Here is a 25,093-nt window from a genome sequence, read left to right on the forward strand (position 1 = left end):
TATTAACAGTCTTGAATGTTCAGGAGAAAGACCTGTTACTCCAGGGAAAATCTCCTATTTGACTTCAGCCCTGCCAAACATTGGAATTGTTCCAGCTGGTACCTTGGCTGTTCTCCCTTCTCTTAGAGCAAGCTGAAAAGCCACTACTCTGAGAGCGAAGAGGCTAGATCCTATGTAATCTTTGTCTATATTCATGCAAATATCTTCTGATAATCATGACAAAATGCTTGCTCAAGCACAATGGATTAATGACTGCAAAATACTCTCAACTGAGCTCTTCTATGGTATTTTGTCAATATTAAAACTATGTAAATGTCAAAGTGGACAATGGCAATGCATCACCTGAGAATTTCTAGCTATAGTAATCTAATTACAACCTTTACAATGCTGTTTTCTCACTGCAAGAGGTTTAAGCCGTAATGAAGAACTCAAGAACAATCTTACAGGGTTCTTCCTTGCAACTTTTAAGCCAGTTTTCTGGACTGGGGACAGAACAAAACCTTTTTCTAGGAGGATGGATACAGACAGATTGGATCAGAGATGCTGTTCTGGAAGAGATTTCACTCCAGATACATTGGTGGAAAGAACTGCAGTTCCACATCATGCTTGTCCCATTTTGGGGGTTCTGCACACTGAAAGGCATGTCGAAACAGATGCTTCAGCTATATCTAAATTAACTCAAGTAACAGAGGCTGCATTAGTGTGCTAACTACAATATTATAGCAGGGTTCATTTACTGTGCTGATAAGGTCCACTGTCAGTGATTTCCAAACCTTTGAGATCAGATAGGACTTCCCATCATAAAATCAGTAGGCAGTGGGTAGGGAAGAATTTCTCACAAATCAGTGGTGATTATGTTTTAATATTGCATAATTGGGTATAGGAGTTGGGATGTGTTGGAGGAGTGAGAGATTTGAGCTTTCAAGGAAAAGGGGTGGGAGTTCAGGAGTAGAAGACATTTCTGGATAACAAGGACCTGGGTTTTCATGAGGCAGCTTGGCAGCTCTGTTTGCTCAGGCACCAGTGCTACTGTGGTTTCTCACCCCACTAGCTGCCCAGTGATGCCTTTTCCCTAATTCAGGACTTCAGTTATGAAAAAGGTATAGCCCTAACTCTAGAAATAGTTCAATATCTCCAGTCAGGAAAACAATAACACTAGCAAAGTATCATTAGTTTGAGAACTGAGAAATGGGATTTGAAAGTAGCAATTTATTTAACACTAATAAGAAATCTAACTAGAGCAACATTTTAATTGCATAGACACAGCTATGAATCTTCTACTATGCAGTTACAGTTTAGGTGATGGTTTCTTTTGGAGGATTTCAAGGATAAGACTGCTCAGGATGAAGGCAGGGTTAGAGCACTGCAGTTTTAAACAAGTGTTAGGAGTTCATTTTGCTACCATATGGTTCAACAATTAATATTATACTTTGCCACTTAAGGGGACACTGAAAAATTAACCACTAAACCCCATTACATTGGATTTGTAAATGTTCCTTTTTTCCTTCTTTTTCCCCCCTTAATTCCAAGTATAACTAAATACAGAAAATAAACTGGCAGAAAAGCAAAAACTTCGCTTTCATTACCAGTAAGACACTGAAGCCATAACATTTTCAGCTACATTTCATAAGGAGAACATTTTTAGACAAAGTCTTTTTGCCCAGAAATCTCTTTGCTTTAAAATATATTCCAAAATTGTGACAAGTTTAATGTATTACTTCATATTGCATGACTTCAACAACAGACCCTGCCTAAAAAGAATGATATCCTCATGCATATTCTGCATTAAAATGAATCTATTCAAAACACACACCCCCTCTTGCTAGTGTTATTTTTTTTCAAACACCTGGGGAGTCATATTAATATTAGTATGTCAAGTGTTAAATTATATTTAAAAATATATAAGATAAAATATCCTAACTAAAATACTTGATGGTATGATGTATTGAAGAAACAATTTCCTTAACAGCAAGAAACCTTAGTAGAGTCATGTGATTTAGTAAGATACTGCAGCCTGAAATACATGATCTTGTTGACCTTCAGTACTTCAAAATTGTTCCTGTTTTTATAGCCCTGTTGTTTGCCATCCCATTTCTATCCATGGCCACTGAGTATACAAATAACAAGAGTTGAAAGTCTATCTTCTGTACAAACAAAATGCACACTGCTCCATGCCTTTTCAACCGGGGTTTTTATTTACCATCTGCTTACACTGACTTATGACTAAGGGCTGTATTTCTTTTACAGTTTTAACACAACCCTTCTTCATCTGTCCCTTCAGTCAGTCTCCATCCATGCTGCTAGCCAGAAACCATCTATTGTCCAGGACTGTGCGACCAACTTTCACAGCTCCTACAAAGAAGGCAAACAGCAGAGTAGCGTGAAAAAACACCACAGGCACCACTTTCGCACAAGCCATTACTTGCCTGCATGTCCAAATCTCCACACTGCAGGAGCAGAGGTGCACAGTTTTCCTCACACTTTTAGATGGCTTTTTTCCCAGTACTGATACCCTAGGAACCTAGGATCAATTCCCAAGGGTTGTGGCCAGTGTTTTTGCCTCTGTCCTCCCTAACATCTTTACACAGCGACTCCAATGTTTCTGCAGCTCAGCCTCTGCACACTGAACTGCCCACGGACACAGATCTCTTCTCATGGAAACAGCAGAAGTCAGACACAGTGGTGTTGGGCTTCTGTCCTGACTACAGTCCTCTCCCACTCTCACTGAGACTGCAGCCATCCTGAACAAAGGGTTACATCTCAGTTTTGATAAAACAGGTAAAAAAAAGCTCAAACAACAGCCAAGAAAACCTTGGTGTAAGAATCGCAACAAAAATTGTAGAAGTACTGAAAACTGAAACCTGACATTTTACTAAATAAACCTCATTTTATTTATAAACCCATATGATACGTGGTTGCTCAGCATGGTAAATAAAAAAGAATACAAAGTCTGCGACAGCACAAGAGGCAAAGTTGTTTTGTTCTGCATTTCTATATTATGTGAAGTCATCAATCTGTGATTGCAAGTCACCAATCTGTGATCACAACTACTAGCTAAATAATAAGTCACAGAAATTATGCAAATTCTGTGGATTCAGAAAGATTTTCCTTTTGTAGCTTCAGTGGCTTCAGTGGCCACTACATGTCCCTGCAACACTGTAAAATGCTGTTCCCAAAATGTTCATATGGTTTGAGAAAAGTAGTACTTACTGAAATGTCATTAAAAGTAAACAAGGAGAGATGAGAAGAAAAGGAATTAAGGGGTATTAAAGGATAGATTCTTCTGCTAGCCCCTATGGAGAAATATGTCCTGTAACCTTCTGCCTACATCACCAATGAGTATGGAACTCTTGGGGTAATTTAGAGGAAATCATAGTATAGAAATAAGTATGATTCACACATGACAATATGCATTTATTGCACTTTTCTGCATTCAGGGCTTTGTTATCAATCAGGATTTCTCTTTCTAGTCTTCATCTCACCAAAGAAACATGACCTTTCTCAATTTTTTTTGCACATCAACCCAACACTTTAAATGGAATTTAATATACAAATTAATGTCATTCAGACCACACACTTTCCTTCCGTTGTCAATATCCCAGGTCATCCAGCAGACCTGGCAGTTTAGCTACATCAAATGGTAATTGATATTCTTAAATAAGTTTCTAAATACTGAACAAATTCAGGTTACTGCAAAAAGAAAATAAAAGGCATCCACATCTACCTTAGTAAGACTGTAACCTCATCTATGTGAAAGCCATTTGAAACACCGATTTACACTTGTTTATATAAGCATGTAAGTAATATGTACACACTGACAGGAACCATCATTAGATAACATATGTAGTCATAATGGATAATCAGAGTGTCACATGGGGAAAAAAAAAGACTTTCTCAAATATCTGCCTCATTTAATAGTGATAAGATCTTTTTTTGTTGTTTTATGGAAAGTAGAAGTTTTCAGACTTATGTACATTTAATATGATTTTTTAGATGTAAACCTTTTTTATACGGGAGACTGTTTAATCCATTTCCTTCATCACTGGACATTATTTGCAAAAAAAAAACCCTTGATGATTTAGGCTAACAACAGCATAATAAAGAAAAATTTACTGCCACATTTACTTAGGATCAATTCCACCCCAAATTAACAAAAAAAAAATAATTTCCAAATCTGGAAGATAAAGTCATAATATTTTGCGTGCTTACATTACCAACAAAGAAAAAAAAACCTTTCCACGCAATTTTTTTTCTTCCCTTTTTTTTGTGTGGGGGAGGGGGAACACGAGGGAGAGGTAGAACTGCAAGTGTGGTCAAGCAGAATAAAACAGAACCCTAACTGAGCTCTCAAATATTTGAACTTGCAAGACTACCCCTGTCATAATGACACCTAAAAATTGTTATTTATGAAAATTCATCTGTATTGAATGAGGCAAAAACTATTCTTATGAAGACTACAGCTGGCTGTAAGACAAAAAATACAGTGTGATTACAAATATACTGAATTGAGGAAAGGCTGTCCTCATTAATAAGTGGGAGAAGAAACAACTGTCACAGTAAATGTGAGAAGGTGTTATAAACTTGGGAGGAAATGTATGAAAGGAAGAGCTGAAAACAGAATACAAAGGAATTGTGAAATAACCAAAACAAACAGAAAATAGTCAAAGGACATTCATACTACAAATGTGCAAACTGATAAATTACAGAAAGCATCTCATACTGGGTAATTACAACAAGTAAAAAATCTAGAAAGAACTAACGTTGAAAGAGACTGTGCACTGTACAAAATGCAGATTACTGTGCAATGCCACGTGAAGACACAAGACAGGGAGATTGTAGTTACTAAGTCATCTCTTCCCCTGCCACTATGATTCTTGGAAAACAAAGATATTTGCAGATCAGTAAAGTGTTACAGAAATCAGAACATTTAAGAAGAGATTCAGGTTTGCCAATTTAAGCAAAGATAATGCCCCCAAAAGTAAGATAAAGAATTTACATAAACATATAACTTATCTAAAATGGCATGTAGAAGAAGCAAATAAGAAAAGTGCAATCTAGAATTCAACATAATTAATATGTGGTCAAGTTCTAAACTGTTCAAAGTAGATGTTCCATAACAATACAGTCCAAGAACTTCAGATATTGACACTACCGATAAATATGTTATTTTACAGCAAGTTTATTTTAAGCTATAAAAACAATATGAAGCTTTGGAGTAGTAACAAAAATATACCTTTTCCCTAAATGGCACAACAGCAGATGCCACATTGCATGAAAACATTATTTATTTTTTGAAGCCTTGTTAATGCATTTATGTGGAGGGACAGAGGGTGGGGTTTTGGGGTTTTTTCCCCCGACAGACTGAAAAGGCTTCTTTTCCTGTGACACTGGTCCAGGAGGTCTAGTTTTTCTGCAAAACTGAAGCTGGGAGATGTTGTGTCCTTGTCCCTGATATGGATCTCCCAAATAGTTACTGGTTCCCTTTTGAAAGACTCCTCCTTTTGAAACCTGCCTTCTGAAAGTCCTCTTGCCCTTCCTGTTCTCAGCCCTCCTCCAAATTAGTCTCATGTATTACCTAAAGAAGAAGCAGAATCATAAAAGATAAATACCTCTGGGATTTTCCTTCATCAACACTGAAATGTTGTCTGAGAATTGACTATATCTTAGTCAGTTATATTTCTCCTTTGTGTTTTTCTAGACAGCCTATTGCTGAATTAAACCAATATAAACATCAAAGCTATGTCCCAATAAACAAGCACCATACACTGGTTTGTATAAAAAAAACTGTTACACAGAAAAATAAAACAAAGTCACTAAATGAACATAAATAACCTCTTGAAAGAACATCTATTTTCTATTTCTCAATGAATTTACAATTTATAATGTATAATTATTTATATAACTGACACTTTAATTATAGATTATTCCTAAAAATCTCAGCTTAACCACATGTGAAGTCATGCAATATCAGAATCCTATGACATAATTATATTTGTGCATTTAAGATACCTTTAAAAATTAATTTACATAGATTTTACAAATTATATTTTTCTATGAATATATGAAACTTACATCTTCTGCAACCCGTATTGAATGGGCCTTACTACACTTCACATGTATTTCTACCTCTTTATCTCTTACTTTTGTAAAAGGTAAACTTAGCACCTTGCTCAACAACAAATCAGCAGACCATACAGTTTTCTTTCAAATATTAGTTAATTTAAGGTAATGTTTCCTGATATCTGCATAACTCTGCAGATGTGCATCCTAGCAAGTGAAACTGAAAGGCATTGCACATCCAGAATATTACAAACCGCTGGCACATGGGGGAACATTGTTACCTTCCTCCTAGACTAAAAGAGAAGCCAACCTCTGACATTCCAAATACTAAGATTATTACTATGCCTACAGCTTTATAAAAGCTACAGAAACAGGGAACACTCTCAAACAATAAAATTGAGGTCTTCTTATGCAGCTTGTAGGAAAAATTTTCACCATCTATTTCATTTTTCTTTGTGCAACAGCTCACCAGTTAAATTATTACTTCAGTAGAAACCTGCAAACTGAATCAGATTTGAAACAAAAGACAAAAAAATTACCAAATGTCAGAATCTATGATTATATGCCCTTTCATCACCTAATTCACAGAAATAAAAGCATACAATATTATGTCCAATGGCCTTGTAAAGGTACATGTTTTTCCATGGCAGGGAGGTGTACAAGGTCAAAGAGCTTAAACCAACAGACTAATACAGTGTCATGACAAAACCTTCCCTCCTGGAAGTCAGGTAAACTGTTACATTTCTGAGTGAAAAAGACTAAGTGAAACTTCCAATGAATGGTAAACTTGCATGGCTTCCCTAAATTAAACATGCTAGCAAGAAGTACTGGATAGTTTCTTTAATGGTTCTCTGCTAGCTCTATCACACAAGTAATTTTTAACTATATATGTATTATGAAATTATTAAATGCTTATTTCCTAATGTCAGATCAATTATTAAGCACATAAGAAGCCATATAAATGGTTTAAATTATTCATTTCCATTTGTCATTTGGTGTCTTGACTTCAGCAACATCAGAATAATACGATGATATATAAAATCAGCATTGCTTAATTTCAGGACTCTCAGAAACATTAACATTTTTATTGATAAATGTTACTTCCCATCAAAGGGAAGAATTTTGCCACATTCAGTGGCAATGTCTCACATTTTTATTGTAATTCAGTATGTACACTTCCCTTAGCAAAATTCATTCACATGACTTGCACTGCAAGTATCATACCACATGCAAACTATGCAATATCTTGATGAAAACTACAATCAGTTCAGCCTTTGTACTTAACCATCCCCTCCAAGATGAAAAAATCACTACAGGAAATGGCGTCAAGAAAAACAAACTAGCAGGAAAAAAAAAGGGTTTCATAGGGTTCTTCCAATAATATCCAAGACACATCCAGTCTCTTCTACTCTATATTACATCAAACTTCTCTCATAAATGTTATAAAGAATGCCTAAAGAAAGAAACAGACCAAGATTAGCATTCTCAGATGTTTTAAATTTTGAGACTATTTCTCCAGAACAACACTGGAAGGATAAAAGATATTTAAATAGCAAAAAGCTGCACACTTTTATAAAAATGCATCTCTTCAGCTTTTAGATGAACTTCAGGCACAGGTCAAAGTAAATTGTAATTTAAAACAGCTCAATAGTTCCCAGATGTTCAGTAGTGCAAAGGATGCTCCTGAACCACTAAAGTCCATGTCCTTGTTATTGAACACACTGAATGACTCTCAGCTAAGGGCAGCATTCCACTGTGAAATCAATTCATTATCTTAATCCTTATTATTCTGAGGATATTAGCCACTCCACAAACTCAGTGCCCTGATGGCTATGGGACTTATTCCAATTTTCAGTATAATTTTCATTAATGGCCATCTGATTTTTATTTGGAGGGGTGGAGGGTGGGGTGTATGTGTGTACGTGTCACTAATTCTTTATCTTCTGTAGCTTCTCCTCAAATCTGCTGCCTGCAACCATGGACTATCTGTAGATGGCAGTCACACCACTCTCAACATTCTTCTCCTCTGAAGATCTATACCCAAGACAAGCTTTTCTCATCTCCTTTCACAAAACCCTCCTTTATCCTGGTGATCTTGCTTGATGATCTCTCTATTTATTCCAGTTTCAGTTTAACTTTTTGAATAAAGGTAACTAGAAATGTAGATAATCATCAAGGTAAGGATTCATCTTTAGCTGGATACTTTGCCATCATAACTGAGTCTTTTCTGGATGCATGTCCTAATGATCCAGTGATCAGCTAATGCTTCCTCTCTTCATTGTGCTTGTCCTTACTCATTTTTTACTGATGAACTCAGACTATAGCTGAAACTTTTTCTGTTATTCCCCAAATGCAGATACCTCACATTTCCTGTTATTAAATTTCATCTTGCTGGTATTACTGCAGTTCTCAAGGTCAAGCTTTTCTTCCCCATAACATTGTGATATTTCTCTGTATTAGAAATCCTTGAACTGGGTCATCGACAAATTTCATTATATCAGTGACATTCTGTCACCCCATCACTAGTAAAAAGCACTAATAAAGGCAAACGTTCTCCAGAGAGCTCCCTGAGAAATCCAGCCAGCAATCTTCCTCCCGCCTGACACCCTCTGAAGTCACACTATCTGCCATCTCCCCTCACCTACATGTACAGTTACTTTAACAATGGTCATCTCCTCTACCAGTGCTTCTAGTCTTCTGTTTGGCACTAAAAAAGAATTTTATCTTTTTTCAAAAATACATTCCCTATTTATAACAGTAATCAGTTCTCTTTCCACGAACCATCCCAATGCACTGCCACGCCATAGCAAAGTTTAAGAATGGCACATTAGTTGTGCCAACGGGGATTCCAAGGCTCCACACACTATTTTATTAAATTAATCTACTATATTACTGATTTTAAGAACTCGTAGGCCTCTAATAGTTCATCTTTTCCCTGTCCTCTATACAGATATAGCCACACCAGACATGATAAACACACTTAAATGCCTTGCTACTAAGCCTGTGACTTCATATATCTCTAAAAAAAGCATTAAGATAAAAATCATCTGTTCTTCTCCTTCCTTGAATATAACTGAAAATATGGCATATAGTTGTGGATTGTGGGTTTCTTCTTTTTCTGTCACTCGTAATCCTAAAGCACAGTATCACTGCTCGGCAGTATCTTCCCTTTTCATATCACCTTCCTGGTTTTCTTCATGTCCTTTTTCAGGTGACTACTCACCTACAAGGTACTGAACCATGTTCCTACAAGATTTGGTTCCTTGTTCAGGATACTCATTCCTGAGAGTCTGATTAATCTTGAACTTAAAAAAATGTCAAGTATTCTCCAAACTCCAGGTCATGAACCAGTGGTATAGCATTAACTCATCCTCACTCTACTGTGCTGCAGGCACTTCGATGATACCTGCCTTGAATTCCTCAAACATCTAATTTTTTATTTTTTTCTTTTTGCAGTGCTTAACCACAAAACATGTTATTAGTAATTTATGGCAGGACTGACTTTAGATAGGGCAGGTCCCAAGCAAGATGTGGAAACCAGACCCAAAGTAATTCCTTAAAAAGACAATTCTTCTCTTTCTGCAAACCCAGCAGCTCATCCCATGGTCTAATATAGGAGCTAATTACCATAACCATAGAAACTGTGCAGGCCCCCCTCACTCCGCAGCACACAACAGACTGATAACCTCAGGTGCTACAACAGTATCAAAAAAATCAACATTATAAACACTAGGGCATAAAACTTTGCCCACACCTTGTAAACCAGGACTGCCCCGAGGCCTGAACTGAACCGTTCCATATCAACACATTAAAACAAAACAAAAAAGTGCTTTAAATTCAGCTTAAAAAGTAGAATTTAAGCTAAAATAATCAAGCATATATTCTAAACACATCACTCTGGATAGTTTTTTTTTTAAACCATAAGTGTCAAATTCCGCTTGAAGTAATTTTCTGTGCTGTAACTGAATATAGAGAAGGAGGAACACATCTGGTGCCTGTGCTGTGCAAACATATTTATAATTAAATAGAATTGAACACCAAAATCCTGCAATGATAGAATTCATTAGACTAGTATAATGCTGTATAATTACTCTTTTTTTATATCCTCTACTGCATGCTTTAAGAGCTCTTTTTACCCATTGATATCAATGTGCTATGACATACTTACATACATCCTGTATAAAAGGCTGAGGAAGTATTAGACATGTCAGAGGGTGACATGGAAAGGCGACTGTTGTACAGTAACTACACTGTCAGCGGAACAAGAAGAAACTAATTTCAATTCATTCCCTGGTATGAAACTCTACAGATAGAGACTGGATTTACATTTTGAAAGGAAAGGTACTTCATTCTATAGTAGGGAAGAGTCTTAACATGATAAAATCAATGCATCACCTTTTTCGACCAGAACTCCTTACTCAGCTTGCCTGCCATGCATTACTGGCCCTCCACCGACACACCATCCAGAGATTTCCACATGGACCTTGCTAAGTTAGCATCGCCCTCGGGTCTTTCCTCACTGAAACCATGTCCACACATTACTGCTCACACCTTAAGACTTGAAAAAAGTTGCCAGCAGGGAATCACTCCCTCTGAGCCTCAGCATGACCCCCTTTGCTCTACTTCTTTCCTACTCACCCAGGTGTCTCGCGATTCCTAGCAGGCAGCCCAGTTTCCCTTCTGGGCTCTAGCACGGTGAAGCGTGTGAAGGTCCTAACAAGGCATCCGAGTTCCCTGGGGCACCAGGGAAAACCAGGGGCTACACTGTCAAGTATGGCAGTGACAGAAACTTGGGCTGACACCAGTAAGAGAGGGTTGCCACACTTCTTTAAAAAAATTTGCAGGTACCAAAGACATCTGTCATCACTGTTCCAATCATGTAAAGCCACCCACTGCCTCCCTAATGCACACTCCATCTCCCTCTCAGTGTACTCGCTGTGTTTTGTTGTCAATACAGAGGAGTAAGGGAGCTTAGACTAACTTAAGAGGTAAGTTAGTAAGGCTGATAGTGCAAATATCCTGGCTGCTGTCATGAACGGGTTAGTGATGATGCCCAAGCAGTCCAGTGATAAAAACAGCCTTTGGAACAGGTTCAGCAGGCAACCACGGAGCTAGTATGGGGTTTGCTGACCAGACTAAGGGACAAAGTAACTGTCCACAGCTGCACTGTCTTCCCCCTTCAAACACTGGCCAGATACCTACCCAGTAACAGCTTTCTCTCCAAAGCTGTAGCTGCAGCCAAAGAAGAGTCAAGGAAATGGAGACTGATACAACGGTCTGCAGGGACAGCAAAAAGATAGCTGAAACCAATTATGATTTGCACTTATTTCACATCAGCCTACAAGTTTCTAATAAAAAAAAACCAACAGTGGCCCTGATCAGCCAATTCATTTCCAGCCCTCTACTCATCGTGAAAGTTATTCGAGCTATGTGCCTGCAGGCTCTGGAGGAACTGCTCTGCATTAAATATATATTGAGTTCTTAACCAGAATAGTCTCCCTCAAGTGGTATTTTTATTGTAAACAAAAGCTGCAAAAGTTCACACCTAAGGTTCCTTAAGACAACAGAGAAAAACTATATTTAGCAGTCGCAAACAGTTGAGAGACACATGAAAATCATTAAGCCAAAATTTAAAAGATGCAGGGTTCTCACTCAGGGAGAAGGCTTGTGCACAAATGACAAAATAACAAGCTTTTTTCTATCAACTGTGGTATGCAAAAAATCTATCTTTCAAAAGTTACCAGTACAATTAAGAAATGCCATATTCTTAACAAGCTTAAGCTTCAGAGGACATGAAAGTTACGATGAAAAGAGTATTTTTAAACTCTGCTGGACTAAAACAAAAGTTAGGCTGTAATTTGAAGAAAATTAAAATAAATCACTTGTTTAGAAAGTAACTGTGCACGAACTAGCTCTTTCTTTTATTGTCATAATTTCCTAATTAGTTATGTTGACAGATACATATTTGACTGAATTAATTTAAATTTTACATCACATCTCCTTTCTTTCATAAAAAGCATAAAGGAACAGCAAAACCACCCTAATATGCCAAGCAAAATGGTTTAAAGATTCGCAAAACTTCAACTAAGCAGTTGTCAGTGATCACTGAGGAAGGATTTTTCAAATTTGCTTTCATGTAGGATTATAAGAGAGAACACCGATTATTGACCTGCACATTCTTGATGCAGAGCAAACAAAACACCAGCATCACAAGCACACATGGCAGTATTTTATTGCTCACAGTTCTTTTTCAGATGTTCGAAAACATCTAACCTGCAATTAGTCTATTGTGTAAGGTGTCAAATTTGCAGAAAGACTCCCATATTTTCACAGTTTACTCTTAACTGACACGAGGCAAAAGTATGCCTACAAAAGCAATCCACAAAAGCGCACTCCTATTCAAAGGAGAAAAATGTGGTTTTGGGGAAGCGAAGGGTCCCACTGCAGGGAGCCACAGGACCTCGGACTCCCAGCAGGGGCCAGGGGCCGCTCTGGCACAGCCCCTCTCCCGCCAGATGCCAAAGACATCTGCCGCGGGGTCCAGGCGTTCTGGAAAATCCCTGCCCACTCTCAGCTGGAGCCTGCACAGCACTGGGAAAGGCTGCTGCCCGGAGCCGGCTGCTGCTGGCAGAGCAAGAGATGCAGCTCCCTCCCAAATATCCTTTTCTCCAAGCAACACTTGCACGCAAAGCAAGGAGTAGACTGAAACATCAGAGAAGTTGTGTCCTGGCAACCTGCAGCAAGACAATGCCTTTCCCCAGAGCTCTACAGTCCTTCCTGCCTCACATAGCCAGCCACGTCCCAGGGATGCTGTGGGAATGCCTACATTTTTCCTAAGAGGAAAGCAAAGCAGGACAAACCATCTTCACAGGCTAAACACAACCTCAGGACCGAGACATCAGTATCTCTCTTAAATCTCTTTTAGGCCAAATGCTTTTGAAAATCATTATTCTATCTTTCAAATACCAAAATTAAACTCACTACAATTTGTAATGAACAAATAATACAGTTAATTAAATATTTGCATCTAAGCTTGAAAGTCTGAAATATCCTGAAATGACTTCCCACAACTGGCAATGAAAATAAATCAGAAAAGTAAGACCATGTGAATTATCTAGAGCTGATATCATAAAGATATAAGAACTCCCATGGTGAAATCTGTATATAGAGAAAAGTATTTCATGTTCTGATTTGCAAGTGTGGCCTGATTTGGCAGTTTCAAATACTGAAAAGAAAAGGAAAGGGAAAAAAAAAAAACTGGAAGGAGGTTTCTTACATGATTAATCCCAGAACCTTCCAAGAAAATGAAAATATAAAGTCAAACACAAAGGTAAGGGCTCCAGAAGTATTGCCAACATACACCAGTAATTTAAATAATTTGAATTAAAGAGTTTAAAGGAACTATCCGCATACTTAAAGTTCAGTATTTGCATAAGTCTTTGCAAGATCTGAATAACAAGTGAGACAATTTGTTTCAAGTGTATCTCAAAGACCTAGAAGGCATTCTGGATAGAGCAATACCATTTAAAGGTTATACTAAATTCATGGAACTAGCATGAAATTTTCAGAAGACATATTTATATGTTTGAAATATTTTTTTTGCCATCCTTTGAAGAGTTTTAAAATTATTTTATAAGGAGTATTCCCACATAGAGCTGTTTGGGGAAAAGAAAACAATACAGAGGAACACAGAAGAATCAATCATGCTCAGCATTGGATATTGTACATCATTTATTGATGTTTCAAAAGTGCTGCCATTAGGCTGCAATTATATTTTGCTTTGTCTCCATTACAAAATTTAAAAAATGTGGAGGGTACTTCACTGCTTCTCTACTCACTCATTTCCCCAGACAAGTAAGGAAACACCCAGTCCTTTTTCTCACACATTGCTAGAGAACATCTTGAAAACCACAGAAAGCCTACACTGAGAGCTCAAACGTTTTAAACTGAAGAAGATAGCATCAGCAGTGCTGAACAAAGCTAGCATTTCTGCCATATTAATTGGTCACTAGAATCAAATATTCACTATACAAAGAAGTTGGTGATTGGATTCACATATTCATTACACAGAGAAGCTTAAAAATATGAAAATAAAATTCTCCAAATATTTCCTAATATATCCTAAGTATGCACATCTCTGGTATTTATAAAACAGACGCAGGGAGTCTCAGCATGCAACCACTTAGTCACAAAGCCATTTTATGAAATGTCCCACAAAAATGAATGTGAATGCTTTTGTATAGAATGGTTCTTGGAAATTTACCCAACGGAAGTAAAATCAGTAATAATGACAGTCTTACCTGGTCCCAGGGACAGATGATTCCTCCAAAACACATAAAGAGATATCCCATGGCAACAAGACACACCCAGACCACCAGAGAAAATACACGAAGCAGCTTCTTAAATACAGGTTCTACGCAGACAAGGATAAATATAGCAAAAAAAATTGCTAGGGCAGTTGGAACAGTTATTAAAAACGCCACATGGTCTTCAACTTCCTGGAAAGAGAGGAAAATGAAAAGGAAGTTAAAAACTAATGTGTTTAAAGGTCAGACAGCAATAACGTAGTCTAAATTTATGATACACGGAGATCCCAGAAAGACATGATTGGATATCAAAAGTGAGTTCAATCAAAACAGAATTTCTTTCTCGGTAAGAAGCTGTCTGTAACTACTACTGTAACTATTAACCACAATACTGCATGCTACTTCTTTTACTAATTTGAGCCGCAGAGGGTTGTGAGAAGGCTGCACAACATCAGGGAGGCCGAGTTAGCTAGCTAGTTCCAAGCACATCTGCAGTGGACCCGCAGCCCGTGGCCAACTAGCCAACAACAGTACCACTGGTGCACACACACAGAAGGGAGAGGGGCAGATGATGCAGAACAATGGAAGCCTGCAACAGCACGGACCCAAAGGAGGAAGAAATTTTCCCTGAAGCCTGGAATGCCCTTGCAGAATCTCTTCAGTGCTCTGCAGACCGAAGATGAAAGACTCGTCACATCGGGAGATGAGCAAGGCAGCCCCATCTGCTCCCTGTGTAAAAATGAACACAACTAAAAAAACATGATGGGTGATAGCAGTAGGTGACTTTCTTCTGAGAGGTACGCAGGCATCCATGTGCCGACCTGACGCACTCTAGAGAGTCATGAGGCTAACTGGGGACTTTTATCAGGGGTGTCACCAAGAGACTACCAAGCCTCATAGAGTCCACTATTAACCATGGCTGTTGTTTCACCAGTGGCCAACAGTGATACAGCCAGGAGCAATCTGAGGATAACAAGAAGGATTACAGAGAGTGGTGGCACTGGAGTGCAGGTAGTTTATTCACCAATCCTCACCAAACTAAAGTTGCCAGAGGAAGGGAACCTCAATCCATTCCACTCCACATTTTGCTTCTGCTTAAAGTATTTGTCTGGTAGGACAGACTCTAGATTACATATATACATTTTTTCCTAGCAACTGCTTATTTGGAAATGTAGCGACGACACTCAGAGCAAGGACTAGAATATAACTTGAAGTAAGACTCAGAATAATAAATATTTAAATTTATTTACAGAACTTGGAAATTAAAACACTAACATCTTAAAATTATCTAATTATGGACGTATTAAAAAGGAATAAATATTTGATTTTATATTCCTGTATGCGTTCAGAAGTATGCCTGGTTGAAGAACAACAGCACTATATCAAAAGTCTGGTCATAGGATCTTTAGTCATTCCCCAGCTGTTATGAATTCTAACAGCCTCATTTGCAGCAACAAGGATTCCAAAATCAAGCACCAAATCCTGCTGCTGCAACAGTATGAAATCCTCCACTAACCACACACTTCATGCAGACAAGCCTTGGATTCTTTTTTCATATTGGTCAAATTTTCAGAAGAATCTGAAAGTACTTATTTGATGATCTGTAAGACATCTAAGCACAAAGAAACAACATTTCTTTTTCCCTAATTCTCAGTTGCTTTCTTAGTGCCCTGATAAATCTTGTTTATTGATGAGTTTTTAACTTAAATATTTTACATTTTACTTAAAAGCATTTTAATGTAGCTTTTTTCCCTTTCTTATGTGTCTAAGACTTGCTCCAACTAGATCAAAACTAAAAATTTACAAAGAAATTTGTAAATTTACAGAAATTTACAAATGCTGTCAGTATTTTTTCTTGGGATTTCTTTCCCTCTTATCTATTAAGTTTTACGACTCAATATCAAGAGACATTGTAAGAATCTGTCCCCCTCCTCTCTTCCAATTTCTTTGTTTTCCTTGTGGCTCTGCCTACGTGTGTACCGCACACTGTGACACACATCTGCTGCACCAGGCCAGCTCCAGCCCAGGAGCAGCCACTGCCCTGACAGGTTCAAAACAAGGGAAACACCACAGGGAAAACCCACATCTGCAGTCTGTAGATGATCTTTCATATACACTACTCTGTCTGACAAAAGTCAGCTCATCTTTCAACTTGAACTCACGAAGTCACACATTCAGGCAGTTATTACTGCAACACTGATGATCAAGATATAAGCAAAAAGAGAGCTGAGAAACTGAAAGTTATAGTGCTAACTCTGAAATGCAAACACTAAGCTTCCATATATTAAATACGCACATGAAGGCTTTTAAGCATTTGGGTAGTTGTACTGAAAACAAAATTATGGTCTTAAAATTAGGCATAGAGATAAGTGTTCATAAAAGTATAGAGCTGCATGGAGTAAGATACATGCAATCTTGCATAGTAAGAGAAAAAATACAAAGTCTATCCAGTAGTAGTAAGAACTACTGATTTATGTATCTGAATTTTGTGATTTTTGATCATTTTCATCTCTGAAATTTGTTTCAGTTAATTTTCACAGAATATTCTGAGTTGGAAGGGAACCACAAGGATCAACAAGTCCAACTCTTAACTAAATAGCCCATAGGGGGATTGAACCCACAAACTTGGTGTCATTATAGAATCAAGGAATCATAGAACCACAGAATATTCTGAGTTGGAAGGGACTCACAGGGATCACCAAACAGCACCATGCTCTAATCAACTGAGCTAATCTTAGGGTCAATTGATTTAGTAATGTCGCAAACAATGTCAGCCCAGACGACAGCAAAAGCTTTTAACTTTGACTTTTGACTTCTGCACTTCCAGGTGGGATGGCAAAACTCTTGTTGCAAGAGAAATGAAACCCCTCACAGGCAACAGGACAACATTAACTTCCTTGTACCATCTGTCACACAGCCAGGTCACAGCACTGAAGGAAAACCGCAAGCTCCTGGAGGAAGCCAAGACTGTGGAAAACCACATATTTAAAAGATGTCAAAATCATTTCAGTGATAACAATCATGCTATAAATATACTAGCAAGAATATCCAGATGCACAGTTAAAACTACTGTACTTTCTGGGAGGATCTGGCTTCACAACAAATCAACAATATTTAGATGTCAGTTTAGAGCATATGTATGCTCCTGCAGCTACATATTCTTATATGTATTCTATAATTAGATCAACCCATCAAAATGTTTCTTCCAAATTACCAACTAATCAATTTCCTTGCGTACACTGATCTCAACACTTACCTTGAGCCATTTGGATCACTAAATCTAAAATTTTACTTCTACTTTCTCCCCTTCTCAGGTTGCCTACTACACAATTTTACATTTTATTTTGATTTAAACATATGGAGGTAAAAAAAAATAAAATTGACCACAATGTATCAGCTCCTCAGCACATGTAAGTGAACACCACCTCATTGACTGCCATGGGACGTCACCTCTCTGGGTCGACATCGAACAACCTGCTTCTGCGGTCACAGGCTGCTTGCATCGCATCACCCACTGCACAAATTCTGAAGTAAAACTGAAATTTAAAGACCAAATAGTATACACATCAGGTAATTTATAAAATATACGAGAAATTAAAACTTATTACAATTTGAATTCTTTACAGAAAGCCTGAATGTGTACAGGGGGATTTTTCACAATCCTGCCTGTAAATTACATGCTAATGTCAGGCCAACAAAAGCAGGCCCTGTAAGGAAGAGGTTTATTTTGGAAACTGCTTTTAACAATATTTTCCTATTACTTCACAGGAACTAAATCTTTATAGAATTGTAACTTTAAGAGCAGGACATTTAGAAGTTGCAGCTTCCTGATCAATATTTGCTATCACCAGTGGGTTTAGCAGATTAAAAGCTCATACGCAAAAACAAACCCTGAAGGCTAACTGTTCTGTTACTTTAACCATTTCCCAAAGATGTGGGAGGAAGAATGAAAAAAAATCAAACCCAAACACTTTTTTTTTTTTGCTAGTTTCTGAAATTAAAATACACCAGAGGTAATGGAATTAAAATATCAGCATGACACTTGTGAACATAATGGCTAAGCCTGCAATAACATGGATCGTACCTGACAGCTCTGTCTTCCTGAGTGTTTTCTATCTTGCTGTCTTTTAATTACTGAAGAAATTAAAAAGTCTACTGTTAGAAATTTTTCCAACCCCCACACATTCTTCCAAAGTGTGATAATCTTGTTATCACCACTAAAATCTGAAGAGTCACTTTCACTCATCTTTCTAAAACCCACAACATTTTCTCATTCTACATCCTGTTCTTTTCCAGATAGTCACGCCCTCAGTTTCAATTTTAAACAGCAAAGCTGCTGTAGAGCACTTCACTGTTACATATGTAAACATAGTCAGATGAAGAAATCTATAAAAATGAACAAATAAGAAGTTAAAAGACCAGTTTTAGCATAAAAATCTTTTAACATGGTCCCTTATTCTTTTGATACTTTTTCCTTATTCTTTTCATCTAGTAGAATTAAACAGCAGACTATACACAGAAAACTCCTGCTGGGATCTAAAATATCACACGCTTTGAATTAACTCAAACCATTTAATACACTAAATTCCTACTAAAATCACTTTTTGCTGAGATCAAGGAAACACTTTCCAAATGTAAATATAAAAACAAGGGAGTAATGTTCTTCAGACATTGAGTTAATATTTTATTTCATACATCTATTCAATTCTCAATTTCAATATTCACTATCTTCAATTTCAATATCTTCAATATTTTTAAAAATGTTGAGTGCTAAAGAAAAGTTACAGGGCTCAAGGGTTACTAGCTTACTGGCCTCTCAATCAAAATACGTCTTCCTTTAACCAGGAAAGAATGTGTCAAGTTACAGACTGAAAGACTCTGTCGAGTTACTTTTGTAGCAAAAATTGCTCATTTTTCCTGTAAGGCCTTTTCCAGAAGTTGAGACAAAGATTTTCAGAAGAGAAAATCACTCTTGTCTTTTTAAAACTGGACAGCATTTAAATTCTCCAACACCTCAAGAACTAGTTCCCTACAAAAGCTGCAAAAGTCTTCTGGCTAACTGCTGACTGCAGTGTGTGCCATTTGCTAGACAGCTGGAAAAATCTCCATTTTACTAGGAGGTGCCACACCCTGCTCCTAGCCAAGTAGCTGTACAGTTTCATCTAGGACTTCATCATTTAGGACAACAACTGAAAAGTTTTGGCTAGTAATCTCAGATTTCTTTTCCATCAATTCCATCAGTATTAGTCCATCTTCACTTCAGAAATGATTCAGTGTCTTTAAGGCCAGATGCTATTTCCAGGTCCACATTGTATTTTCTGGATCCACAACTTAGAAAAACTCCTCTGCCTTTTATGCTCACCATTTATCTTTCAGAATATAAAACTTTGCTTGTTTTTCTTGCTTAGGTGCCTGGTTAGAAGCTTTCTCGTGTTCCTTCTATATTTATTTTTTTTTTTTAAATCTTTCATTGAGTCCTGTGCATCATGTTCAAGGACACTAGCAGAAAATTAACTGAACCGTATCTTTTAATCAAAGTGTCCTGAAGTTTGTGTCAATGAAGCTTTTGATTTTCACTAAGGCCCTCTGTAACTGCATGCCTGAATTTTTTTCCCCTCTGATTCAGCATTCCCTATCTGGCTTTGTAGATCGATGATAACAGCATCAGGCTCAAATCCAGTTGTTTCATGATGTCTGCTGTCTTGAGAAATTCGGTTCTGTCTATTAATGAGTCTGATGTGCAGTCTACACTTGTTAGCAGTGATGTCTGACTCCTCACTAAATGCAATCAATCCAGCCATTTGCACATCACGCAGATCAGGTAATTCTAACTGCTAAGCTGCTGTGGGATGTTGCCTGTAACCACAAGAAACAGTTCTGCATTCACGGCCATATCCTACACCATTTCATATTTGTTGGTGCATGGGAACATTATCGGAGCAGGAAGATTTCATCCAAATCCTTCAAATGACATTCTGGCCACCTGGACCTTTCCCCAAACTTGAAAGCCATGCTGTAAAATCCTCCCCATATGAGAAGTGTGTAATTCTGCTGAAATCCAACAGGAACAGTTCTTTGACTTTAGACAATCTGTCCTCATTAGCATGTGGGACTAATAGTGATAATATAGTGACTAACCATGTAGGTCTTATGAACACCCTTCTGACCACCTACATGCTTGACTACAGAGCCAAGCACTTTTTGCTGGTGGACTTTTTTTATTGAGTACAGCTACATATAGATATTATTCATCTTCTAATTTACTCAGTAGAAAACAATTGTATCCATTTTTTTCCAAGTTTTCCTGACAGCTAGGAGTGAACCTCACCTGTCTCAGTCTTGTAACAATGATTATCAGGAACACAAAGTCTCCACATACCAGAGATCACAGACTTCTCTGTTTAATGCAAAAAACATCAGACCTCACAGACGGTTTGGAAAGGTTCCTTGGAGGTGCTGAGTCAAAGGCCATGGCTATTCTGCAAATAACAGTAACATGAGGAAGTTGAAAGAAAAGTTCTGGAGGCAAAATATTTGTTGCTAGTGAAGAAGCAAAGAACTATGGTAGCATTCCCAGAAATGCTCTCAAGACAAGACTGGTTGACAAGCAGAAGTTTAATAAGCAGCTAAGAAAATGTGTTCAAAAGGGAAATCAAAGAAATAGGGAAACTTGGGGAATAGGGAGGGAGCCTCTAGAAGGTATCTGAGCTTAATCTAAACTAGAAAAGAATGAATTTGCTGGCACTTCAAAGGTCAGAGGAAAACATTCAAACTGAAGAGGTTATAGAAACACAGTACATGGTTTAAGAGAAGCAGTAATGTCAAAGAGACCTGAAAGTCTCAATTAAATGAAAGGACAGAAGTTGATTAAACTCAAGCAAGAAGGAAACAGCAAAGACAGAACAGACAGACTCTCTTTTTAAAGTTTTTCAGAGAAATAAAGCACCCATGTGAAAGTACTCTTCTCTATAAGCCTAGGAAGTGAGATGGAAGAACTACAATGCCCATTGTTAAAGCATTATTTACACAATAGTCTTACTGAAAACTTGGTGGAAAAAAGACCATCATCAGAATACTGAAAAAGGAGGAAAGATTGAAAGGCATACACTTCAGCAGGGATTGAAGAAAGGCCTGTATTAACAGTATAGATGAATTAACAAACAGTAACAAGTGGCTATGAACCAAAAAAAGAGACTGAACAGCACAGGATCATAAAAATAAACTACCGAGAGGACTGGTCATCCAACCACAATTGAAACTATCTGAGATTCTATGAAATGCAGATATAAGAAAGGCTGTCAAAGAAGAAACACAAGAGGTCAAGGGATAATTTAGTACATCCAGATAGATTTGCTGTGGATTACAATAGCAGATGGAAGTTGAGATGACTGTCTATGTCTCATGTGCTGCAGAAAAACAAAACAAACAAGTACACAAGACAAACAAAAAATACCCATATGAGGAAAGAAAAAACACTCAATCTGATCTCAAGAAGTGGAAAGAACATGGTTCACAAAATATTGCTATTGCGGAGCTGCTTATTGACAAAGCTCGTTAAGCAAACAAAAGAAAAACAAAACTCAAACACTAAAATTGAAAGGGGGAGCTATAAGCTTACGGATTAAAATCTTTGTAGGCGACCTGAAGACACTATAAAACTCAGAGGCACAGGCCAAAAGCTAATTAATTCCCCAAAATGACTTTAGAAAGACCAAACAACAACCAGAATGTCTGAACGGCCAAGTAGGGAAGGTTCTAAAAATTATCTTTAATAGAAAAAAAAAGCCAAAAGAACCCAAAACAAACCCCCAAACCCACCAAACAACAACAAAAACACACACACATTAAAAAAAACAAACCTGGAAGGGTATAATAAAAAAGGATCATAACATTTATCATTATTAATATACAGACTCAATAATGCAGGCCAAGAAAAGAGCTTGCTTAAGAAATTATTTTTAGGAGTATAAAATAAGTAGTAAATTCTTTTTGAAATATAATTAGGAGTTGGCAGCCTGCTAAAGGACTTCTAATCAAACAGATGATGCAGGTATTAAAAAGAACAGTTAGAGAAGAGCAGACTGTAGCAGAAAGGGTTTGGCTGGGGTTTTTTCATATCTGTGTTCAGTGTGGGATAATTCTCACTCCAAAATAATCTATACAGCAGAACACACTGGAAGATCTGCCTCAAATTGGAGTACTGGTATAATGCATAACAGACAAAAGTAGAAACATTAAATGAAAAAAAAAAATTTACCACAGGCAGACAGGGTTCACCAGAAAAAGCCAACAAGCCTCAAAGGAGAAAGAGCTAAAGCTGTAGTAAGATGTAACCTCCACCAAAAGTTCCCCAGTATACAAAGATGGGAATGTGATGTGTCACCAGTCTCTCCAGGGATCCGTCTCAAAGACTAAGGGAAGTACCAGCAAGTCTGGCATCTATCCTGGCAAAATTTGTTAAAAACAAAGGTACCAAAGTCCTCAGGAATCCTAGGGTGTATGTTGTTCGGCATATGCATAAACAACTTGGGAAAAGAGCTGGATAGCAACCTGACAAAGATGAGGGCCAACTTTGAAGAAACACAACAGGATCTCCTAATAGTTACTGTGGAGCAAGAAAATGGTAGATGGATTTCAGCTGAGATGTATTTGAAGGGATGTAGCTCCGAGAAAGCAATCCAAATTTTATACACATGACAACAGGCTCTTGATTGGCTATTAACACTTAGAAATAGAGATATTTGGTGTTTATCATTGGTAGACCCATAAAAACATCACGTTGGTGCTCACTAGCAGTCAAAAAATAATCCAAAATGCAGAACATAGGAAAAGAATAAACAAGAGAGAGCATCACAATGCCACCTCAGTGCACGATGAACACCATAAGAATTGCAATCACCACTTCCAAATGAATGTAAAAGAACTAGAAAAGATGGGTTTCTGAGGATAGTCAAAGCTGCAATACAGTGGCTGGATACTGAAGGAGTAACATTTGGTTTTAAGGTTTCTCTTCTCTGCATGGAGTGGGCACAACTGTGCTTTGATACAGTTCTTTTGATGTTTAAAGGTAGTATCCATCTCAGGCCTATAGGAACAACCTCCACTGGAGCTGTCTGCATGAAAATATGCAGCCGAAACCCCATGAGCCTGTGACCATTCCTACTGTATCATATGCCACATAATAGAGGATAGAAACCTATCCCTGCCAAAAACATAATTAGTAGAATCAGAATGTGGTGCTTTTATCTTTTATATACATAAATATATCCTGTGCAAACACCATGTACTCGGCTTGAACAGTGAGCAGTTTCTTTACACACCCTTATTTGCCATATCAGCAGTTTTCTCTCTCTTGGTTTATTTTTCATCGATTTGTACCTTCTTGTCTTGTTAGCCATATGTCATATAAAATCTGTCAGTGCATACAACTATGTATTTAACAAGCTTGGGTTCAGAGGGCCAACAGAGGGTTAGGAACATGAACGGGACTGTCATGTGCTTCAGTCATCCAGCAGCATCTCAATCTTCTTTTAGGTTGGCAATTATCGACAGTTTTATTTTAAAACACTTAACAGCCTATGAAAAATGAGACAGTCCAACTCTGTTACTAGGGTAACTAGTGACTACAACACTCAGCCGGTGTACTTCAAAAATTGTCCTACCCAGTGGCAGTAGCTGGTAGCCACAGAAGAAAAGCCATGTCCTAGAGAGCAATGACAGTTAACTACATTTGGCTCCCTGAAGTGTCCTGTTCTGAAGAGGGAAGAAGCAAGCAAAAGTTTGTACTTTGATTAAACTAATTATTTCAGCCTCCAGAGCTAATTAGCAACTACTCATATAATTCAATTATTTTTAATGTAAATATAGTGATCAACATATTTTTCTTGTGTGCGTTATACTACATGTATTGGTTCTGAATTCCTCTCAAAAAAATATGGCTTAATAACTTAGTTTAGCTTGTTCTCAAAATCCTTCCTTCTAACCTTAAAGAAATCTTCAAGAAACTCTCCAATAAATGCAACTACTATTCATGCAAATCCCATTACATGAAGATGAGTAGAACACTTATGAAAAACATATGTTTTGCAGTTAAATATATTCAAAATATGTCATTGTTGAAAGAGCTCCATCAGTTAAACACTGTGGATAATACATTACTTCACAAGAATCAAAGACATGTTTTTCAGGTTAACTGCACCATAACATGTATTAAAAGTGAAATTCTGGCCTTCCTTGTACCCATAGAGATCCATGGAATTCTGAAATACCCGTTCAGATTCATGGAATTCAGAAGTACTCATTCAGTTCTTTGAGCTATTTAATACCGACAGTCATTTATCTCAGCCTTCCCTCACCACTTTACTCCTGACATAGTAATTTGTAATCAAGAACAAATGTCAAGATAAACTTGCTTAAAAGTAAAGATCACAAAATTTGAACCAGGGAGCACATGAGTTTCAGCACATAAGGTTCATTTTAAAGGTATGTTTAATGAAGAAAAAGGTACACTTAGGCTTCTTTTTCTAATGGGTCTCTTAGAAACACACTTTGCAAGAATACTCCTCAGATTTAACATATCAGCATAATAGAGTAGCATGAAAAATAGTTTTAATATTGAAAAGTCACTACTGTCATTGTGTAATTACTTTTCAAGTGTCTCCTAAGGATTTGCAATTACATACGAAAAACAGTTATTATCACAAAAATATTCTTGAAGTTTACTCCCC

At 37.4% G+C, this 25,093-nt stretch overlaps 1 protein-coding gene across 1 annotated transcript in view; it reads right to left on the reverse strand.

Moving 5' to 3' along the window:
- Positions 1–25,093, reverse strand: part of ADCY2 (adenylate cyclase 2) — a 215,069-nt gene that overhangs the window by 180,297 nt on the left and 9,679 nt on the right. The window contains exon 2 of the mRNA XM_051798981.1: positions 14,361–14,558. Within this exon, the coding sequence (XP_051654941.1) occupies positions 14,361–14,558 (198 nt within the window). The remainder of the gene's footprint in view (positions 1–14,360; positions 14,559–25,093) is intronic.

Source organism: Manacus candei, unplaced genomic scaffold (assembly GCF_025592945.1).
Source record: "Manacus candei isolate 608988 ecotype Guabito, Panama unplaced genomic scaffold, ASM2559294v1 h1tg000049l, whole genome shotgun sequence".
In the NCBI taxonomy this organism is placed as follows: domain Eukaryota; kingdom Metazoa; phylum Chordata; class Aves; order Passeriformes; family Pipridae; genus Manacus; species Manacus candei.